This window comes from Glycine soja, chromosome 11, assembly GCF_004193775.1.
Source record: "Glycine soja cultivar W05 chromosome 11, ASM419377v2, whole genome shotgun sequence".
Lineage (NCBI taxonomy): Eukaryota > Viridiplantae > Streptophyta > Magnoliopsida > Fabales > Fabaceae > Glycine > Glycine soja.
This window is the reverse complement of record NC_041012.1, coordinates 3,532,172-3,540,952: the sequence shown is the minus strand read 5'-3', so window position 1 is coordinate 3,540,952 and position 8,781 is coordinate 3,532,172. Positions and strand designations below refer to the sequence as shown.

The 8,781-nt window shown below is 32.3% G+C and overlaps 1 protein-coding gene across 4 annotated transcripts; it reads left to right on the top strand.

The window, feature by feature from the left end:
* Positions 1-1,489: 1,489 nt before the first annotated feature.
* On the top strand, positions 1,490-4,694 carry LOC114376204 (heptahelical transmembrane protein 4-like). Of its 4 annotated transcripts, none has more exons than XM_028334195.1 (4): positions 1,490-1,765; positions 1,840-2,084; positions 2,869-3,127; positions 3,579-4,694. In XM_028334195.1, exons 2-4 carry the CDS (start codon positions 1,873-1,875, stop codon positions 4,230-4,232), a joined length of 1,125 nt encoding a protein of 374 aa, XP_028189996.1. In that variant the 5' UTR covers positions 1,490-1,765; positions 1,840-1,872; the 3' UTR covers positions 4,233-4,694. The 4 variants fall into 4 exon arrangements, with proteins under 4 accessions (XP_028189996.1, XP_028189998.1, XP_028189997.1 ...); XM_028334197.1 differs by having other exon boundaries at positions 1,491-1,765; positions 2,869-3,085; XM_028334196.1 differs by having other exon boundaries at positions 1,492-1,765; positions 1,870-2,084; positions 2,869-3,085.
* The last annotated feature ends 4,087 nt before the right edge of the window (positions 4,695-8,781 follow it).

Genomic DNA, 8,781 nt, shown 5'->3' with positions numbered 1-8,781 from the left:
TTAAAATAGTTGAAAAATATAAAATGATAAAAATGACATATTTAAAAATACAATAAGTAAAATTAATAAATATTTTAAAATAAAATATAAAAGCTAGAAACTAACATTTTAAAAAATGATATTTCTTGAAATATTACTAAAAAAAACATTACAAACTACTTAAAAATAATTATTTTCGGAACAATTAAATCAATTTTTTAATTAATAAAAAATTTAAAACTAACTAAAATAACGAAAAATAACCTACCAAGAGTGAGAGTCATCTTGGATGTAGATTTTAATTTTGATTTATAATAATATTTTCATTTTATAATCAAAACACCTAACAATTCATAGTTTTTCTTTTTTGATTTTTATAATGAAAAATTGCACATTCAAGCACTTGCTATGCGAGGAAAGACTGTGTACACTGTACAGTATTACTAGATGACTGAAATTTTTCTCCAAGAAAATTGTATCACCTGGTATAATTTGGAATTGAACTGTATTAAAAGAAAAGAAAATCCAAGGATAAAACTTACAAGCAGAGGCTGAGGCACGCAGCATCAGAACAAAGACTTCAATTTGCAGGAGTGTCATGTGTACGTGGATTGATTTTTTTATTTATTTACTTGGATAAAATAAAATTCAGACTAATTATAGTATTCAGTTTAGTTGATTAGGATAAGGCTTAGAAACTTTTATTTGCCAGTCCGAATTAATTTGTTTAAGATCGGATTGAATTGTTAATTTGTCCTTCCAAGATCTCAAAAGAAACCTTTTAAGTTCTAACCTAATTATTATATTTTGTCCGTTGCTCACCCAACCTTATTATAATCCACTCTGTGTAGAAATCTATGCTTGAAAATTGGAATTAAACACCTTATATTATATGGTAAAGTAGTAACAAATGAATGTGTTTTCTTGTGAGAGGAGTGAATCGATGTCAATGTTTGGATGTAAAAGTAACCTCAATCAAGGGTCTAGGTAAATAATTCAATTGCTTGATTAAATAAGTGAGTGATTATAAATTTTTTAATATTTACTTTCTATTTTTATGGATAAGAAAAGTAACCTCACACTCGGACTCGTTATATAATCCATCATAATTAAAAATTCATATATAAAAGAGAAAGAAAGCAATAAGATCGGCCACATTTATTCTGTAAAGAAACTATAAAATCTAAAAATATAAAACAATATCTTCATTCAATACTAAGCATTCATAAAAAATTAGTTTGGGATAGTAGTAATTATTAGCGAATCAATGTACCAAAAAAATGTACACTCCATTTACCAAAAAGAGATAGAGATGAAAAAGAAAAGAAAACTTAAAAGCATCAGTAGTAATGAGTGAAACGTGTACACTTCCCTCAGCACAGAAAAGCATGTGAAAAAGAAAAGAAAAGTTCAAATAAACGGCAAAAGTTCTTTATTTACAATTTTGAGTAATAATTAATAAGAAAAAGAAGATATTTTTGGAGGTAATAAATTTCGCCCCGAAACGCTGTCGCTACTGGCGCGGCGCAGTAGGGAGAGGAAGAAACGGTGCGGCCAAAGGGACCAATAAAAGAAATAATGGAGCGTAGTTGGCATTTTGGCGTCACCCTCAAGAATCTTCCTAATCCTAATCGCTTATTAACGTCGAGGTTACTTGTCCGTCTAATCAACTCAACATTTCGTCATCATCCTCATCCACCTTCGTTAGATTTCCCCCTCAACATTTTTTGTTTTTCTCTCCATCCCAATTATCGCCACCTCCTCTTTCTTCAAATTTCAATCTCAGGTACCTTTTCCATTCCTCTTTAATATCACTTTCTTCTTGGAGATCGCTTTTAATTTTATCTGTTTATATTTTAGGTTAATTATTAATATTGTGGAAATTGACAGAGGATGGGTGGTGAGGAATTGTGTTTGATGGAGAACTCAGGGAAAGGGAAGAGGCTGTGGAAGAAGGTGAAGTACCAGCTGGTGGAGTACCACTCCTTGCCCGGTTATTTGAGAGACAACGAGTACATTCTCGGTCACTATCGATCCGAATGGCCCATCAGGCAGGTTTTGTTGAGCGCATTCACCATCCACAACGAAACTCTCAACGTTTGGACGTAAGCCTTTGCATTTCATCACGTTTCGCTTCTTTTTTTTACTGTTCTATTCGCCAATTTGTTGCAACTTTTGCTCTCTCTTTCTGGGGGTGAAGTTTCTAGTTTGAAACTCAATTCACAGGATGATGTTATATTAGTAACTCTAGAATTTAGGGTCTTCGTGTATAATTTACATCCTTGTTTCAAATATTATTAGATTAAAGACCCTTTCCTGATGTATTTGTGCTCATCAGTTAGGAAAGGGACTATGACTGTAATAGCTTAGTTCAATTTTGACTGTTTTATAAGAAGGAAGCTTATGCACATGGCTCTCACCATTCTTAGCCTTGTGAGGAGAAAGGCAGTTTCTGCAATCAGAACCCATGATCAACGGTTTACAGACCATAAATACCAATCATGTGTCTTTTATATTCAAATAATTATTTGCTCTTCGTTTTGACACGGGTATATTATGTAAATAAATCTGTCGAACCTTAAAAAAAGTTTTACATCAAGGTTGTCTATAAGTGAATAATATTCAGTTATCTCTGCCTTTTCTTTATCTGTTTTGTTTTTCTTGTCTGTCCCCTGTCTCTCAATTGATGGAGTTAAATGCTTAAATAATATGTCTATTGCCTTATAGATTTTGATTTTATATTTATGTTTCTCATTCTTTGTCTCTTTTGTAAGGATATAGGCCACTAGAATGGCATATCTGATAATTGGATCAAAGAAATACGCTTTTTATTTACTTCCTAATTTTCTTGTTCTCAATCATTAAATGACAAAATGTTATTTCTTGAAGGCATTTGATCGGGTTCTTCATATTTCTGGCATTGACCATATACACTGCCATGAATCTTAATTCGCTACAGCAGTTTCCTGACATGCTCAAGAAGGCCGACCTGCACAAATTACAATCAGAAATCTTGACGTGTCTCCCTTCCATGCCTGATTTGCACATACTCAGGGAGGGAATCTCAAGTTGGCATATTAAAGAATATCTGTACAATTGTTTGCCAGTAAGATTTTCCAGTAGCAATCATACTGATGCATGTGTTCTGGTAATTGCTTTACTACTGAATACTTGTTTCATATCTCTTTTTTCCTTTGTGGCTGGGGAGACAGTAAGGTGTTAAACTAGCAACTCTCTGGTTGATATATCAGTATGGTTTATCTTCTCTTTTTTCCTACGTATAAATTCCTTTTTATAGGTATCCACAATGCTGATTAATAACCAATATGCCAGAGTACAATTTTTAATCATATGGTTGAGGAAATTTCATAAAATAAAAATAAAAATCCTAGAGTTAGACTTGTTAGAGGCAAATACTGAATGATGGATTAAAGATGCTAGTTTTTCTAAAACTCCCTGCTGCGATGTTTCATTTGTTTCTCCATAGGAAAGTTTTGCTGCACCTATGATTTTTTCTTACCAGATCTGTTTATATTGATGATTGACTAGGTTTTGGAAGCCAATGCAACATTGCTTATTTCTTTGTTGATTATGTGCAGCATAGTGTAAAAGATGACTTGGCGAACATAATAGCACCACTCATGATTAGACCAATTACAAGGTGGCCTTTTTTCGCATTTTTAGGGGGTGCCATGTTTTGCTTGCTAGCTAGCAGTATTTGCCATCTCCTCTCTTGTCACTCTGCACGCATGGCATACATTATGCTCAGGCTCGACTATGCTGGAATTGCAGCCCTGATATCTACCTCTTTCTATCCTCCAGTATATTACTCTTTTATGTGTTACCCATTTTTCTGCAACCTTTACTTGGGATTTATCACTGTATTGGGCATCTCCACCATCTTGTTTTCTCTACTCCCAGTGTTCCAAAATCCAGAATTCCGCACCATCCGAGCATCTCTCTTCTTTGGAATGGGTTTATCTGGCGCAGCACCTATTCTGCACAAGCTTTATCTATTTTGGGGCCAGCCTGAAGTGTTTCACACGACCGGTTACGAGATTCTGATGGGTGTTCTCTATGGAATCGGAGCACTGGTTTATGCCACTAGGATTCCAGAACGATGGATGCCTGGGAAATTTGACATTGCCGGACACAGTCACCAATTGTTTCATATATTGGTGGTGGCTGGGGCATACGCTCATTATCGGGCAGGGTTAGTTTATCTCAGGTGGCGTGACCTTCAAGGTTGTTGATTTGATATGCATCTATGAACGAACAGTGGTTGAATACTCTGCTGTTATGTAACTAGTAAGTATGTGCTAGTATACACTCCTCCAACTGATGTGAATTTGTGATTCCGGTAGGGGATGTTTATGCAGCCATAGGGATTATGTACGCACTTAGAACCCTTAGCACACAAGTCACTAGTCAGCAATAAAAATTTTATTTGGTCTATCGTGACATACTAGAAACATTTTTCTTCTGCCTGCATGTATCTTGTTATTCAAGTTGTATTATTAGCCTTGTGTTTTGCTCTGGAAGTCGGGATACTATTTTGGAAGCCGAAGTGGCTTCTCAAGATTATAGTCCCAAGGGTTGCCCTCTCATTCCTGCAACAAAATTGTGTATTTTTTATTTTTAATTAAAAATCATGTGGATGTTATGCAAATTTAGCTCCATTTCATCAACTATTAAATTGATGTAATTTTTTTTATAACGAATTATGTTAAATTTTGGCATATTATACTTAATTTGATACATGGAGGCTAAAAGTACAGTTAGAAAGAAATTGAAAAAAAAAACTTAACTTTTTTTTGGCACAAATTCCAGTTGTGTTAAGGCATTATTTTCATTTAAGTTTGACTACATTTCCCTAGCGTTTGAGGATGACATTATATTTTCTCCATCTACGAGTTGGTTGATTGAAGTGATGCATATTTTTTCCGTACAAAAATGATGCGTGGTATTCGAGTATGATATATGAAAAAAGTTATCGCAAATAGAAATAGCTTCACCAATATTATAAATATTTCTAACTTAAACAAAATTGTCTCCTTTTTTCTAGATAAATCGATTATATATTTTTTTCTCTACAAGTATCAACATATCGTTACTCCAAGCTACAGATAAGCAATATACTAGCGGCGGAAGATTTTTCAAAATTTTACTGCCGTTTCTGAAAGGAATCAATAAAATTCCAATTGAAACATAATGTAGGACAAAAGCCGTGGGAAATTGCTTATTTATTTGCCTAAATTTTATGAAATTCTCCAATTAAGGATAGACATCTGTGTTTTTTTTCTTCTTCTTATGCTCATCCTTATGTGGTGATTAAATGCATTTGTACTTTGCACTCCTCACAAATATATCAAAAGATGGACTCTTATTGGGCCAACATTGCGCTGGTAATATGGGCCATCACAAGAAGCATAGTAGATCAGGTGGCTGGATAAGGCTGCAGCTCATGGCCCCGATAGGCACGTACATGGACCGCAACTTCATGGTCCACTGGTGGGCCAATATTGTGTACGGATAAGAAACAATCAATCATAATCAGCACCATAATCTTGATCAAAACAAAGAAACAAACACTGCACCACAATATCTTTTTTTTCTTCTCCATAATTCAAAACAGGTAAATATTGGACAAAAGTCACGTGGCTCATATAATGTCGAGGTTAAATTCCACAACAAATTTGTTTTCGTTTTGGAGGGACTTTTGCTTTTACTTGCATAAAATTTGTTTTCAGCAGGACAACAATAATAATATATTCAAGTCGGTTATCGGCCCGGGACATAGTCTAAGGGTGCGACGATCCATTATAATGATTAAAAGAGATTCAAAAATAAAAAATAATATTTGTACTTGTTTAGAATTTTTAAAAAAAAATTATTTGGTGTTATTTTCATATATGAATTGAAATTATAATGTTATTTTATGTCTGTTTTTATTCAAATTAAAATATGAAATGTGACTAAAAAGATTGGTATGATTGGTTATTAGTTTTTGTCTACCTAGTGTGTTATAATATTCATAAATTTATCCTGTGAAAGGAAATTTTAAGTGATAATGACATATCAACATGTAATGAATTTATATTAAGAACTTAAAGTATTTTTTTTACAAGAAACATAAACCACAACTCAAATTAATAATAATGAATTAAAACTAATATCTAGTATATTAATAAATATAATTTTTTTATAAGTTTTTTCAACCTAAAATGATGATATTTTTATAAGAAACACAAACCACGATTCGGTTTTGTTTTTTATAAGTTTTAATTAATATAATTAAGCCAACATTTTTTTATGTGGCTCATGTTTCCTAGTCCTTGTGTTTAGTTTTTTACATAAACTCTATTTTTCGAATTATTTTTAGAAGATACTTTTATTTTAAGAGATTTTTTCAAACATTATATTTAGCCCATGTTAGTTATGTCTCATACAAAATTAGTTACAAAATATTTAGTTTGCAAGTATCATTTTTGTTTTAAGATTATTCATAACTTATTTTGCCTATTTCAAGGCAGAGATGAAGGTATCTTTCTAATTTGTATGTTGTCTTCCATGTTCCTCTAAGACATAACAATGGTGTATAATGTTATATTATTTTTTTTATCAATAAATATTAATGATTAATTGTACAATTGAACACATGATTTTTTTCTCTCTTTTTTTATTAATAAATATTAGTTATTAATTACAAAAAGATTATAATTTGACAAAATATCCTACTATCCAACATACCACAAATGACAACTGATAGGCATACCATTTGGAAACCCAGGATAAATAAGTGTGGAGTTATCATCACCACACTAGGTCAGACATGAGTAAGGTTCACTAAGGTTTTTTGAGTCCAATCTGGCTTTAGAACTTTTAAGTAGGTGAGATACTCTAACGCGAACAATTATAAATGTGAACGTATTTTATCAAAACTTTACTTATTATTTTTCTAATTAATTACTATAATCATACTTATATTCTAAAATACATATTTTCATTTAACAAAAATGAAAGCCTAAATAAAATATAAAATGAAAATAAGATTATATTTTTTACGAGTTTCTATAGAAAAATGTGTTGAAATTAAACAAAGCCCTATCTTCATTTGTGTAATTTTGGTAAGGATTGAATTTATTAATCAACTAATAAGCATTAATTATTTTGTCCCTTAGCCTATATTCTCATTCGTTAATTTTGTTATGGGTCCTTGAAAAAGCGAATAAAAGGGCTTTAAGGGAGCCTTTAATTAGTGCATGATTGAAGGCAATACTTAAGCATAAGAATCATTTAGTCGGCCTATAAACTGTTACGTGTCAAACATTTTGGCTCTCAGCCACCACGTAGGTACGTTCTTTTCATTAAAAGGAATGTGAAAGAAAAATGAAATTACTGAAATGCAGCACAGTCTCCCTCAAGTTGAAGGCTAGCGCATCACCGTTTACTTGTTTTGGACCTTACTGAGAAGAGACAACAATAAGATGTGTATTTATGCACTTTAAGCCTAAGGCGGTGGATTCATTAATACATATGCGCCTTAAGTTTATATTTGGTGGTTTCTATGTGTAAGAAATTAGACATTTCTTGATTTGTTATATCTAGGCATCCATATATATATATGAATTGCTCTTCATGCTAGTTTTCCTGGATAGTCTACCACTTTCTGCACAACTTTTTTTTGGCGTTGATTCTATCTTTTTGTATAAAAATCATTGTTGCCTTGTAAAAGTTAAGTCTTAGCGAAATTCCGGAGGCATCTAATTATTAATGGCATCACAAAAGATAAACTTGCGGGATCTCATGTGAAGTTTTAATTTGGAAATTTTATAATGAAAAATTATATATATGTGATAAGAATTTTGTACAATAAAAATGGAGACAACAAGAGAAGAAAATAAATGTAGTGAGTAATTGATATGAATGTAATAACCACATCTCATTGGTTACATAACTCTTTCATAATTTGATTTCTTAGTGAAAGTTATATTGCAAATTTCCCTGCAACCACATCAACGTTAAACGGCAATGGCCGTAACATAACCGTAAGTCTAAGTCTTAAATTTATAAGATTCACAATGTCACTGTCACCCACTTCTTAGGTATATTAAACAATTTACGACACACAACATCTTGGTGTAGATGAGTTTGTGTTGAACACCTTGGTTGATTCTATAACTAGATCTTTTAGTCCAACAGACTCTAGAATCACATGTGACGACCTGAGAGTCATGATCAATCTCTTCACCAGTAAGGAGCCAATAACTAATAGTCTTGCCCAGACCAAAAATTCTTAATTGATTGGAAGTACTTGGACCACAGATTAATTGTTGAATTCTTCCCGCTCAGAATTCTTAAAAGATTTAAATTTTGTTCCCCGCTAATTTGCATGGTAAACAAAAGGAGAAAACCGACGAAAACAATTTCACGTTGAAGATGGTTTATATTCTTCTTATTAGTTATTTTACACGCTGAAGATACGGAGCAGTAACACACTTATGCTGTATACGGAGTAGATAACCGGCCAGTAAACAGTCTTGCTCATCACATAAACTGAGTATATGATAAATTTGGCACCGTTTTACTGGTCATTTTCTTTTGTTATCACATTATATACAATATCTCAAGTCTATATTATGTTGAAGACTTAAAGGTATTCAAAAGGGTTCGAGGAGCCGAAAGATCTACAAATTATCGAGTAACTTGATTAGTTTTTGGGATCAGCTTTATAAAAAGTTAGAATAGATTCCAAAATATTGGTCTATTGACTTTATTTTTTGAAAAATACTTTATTACTTT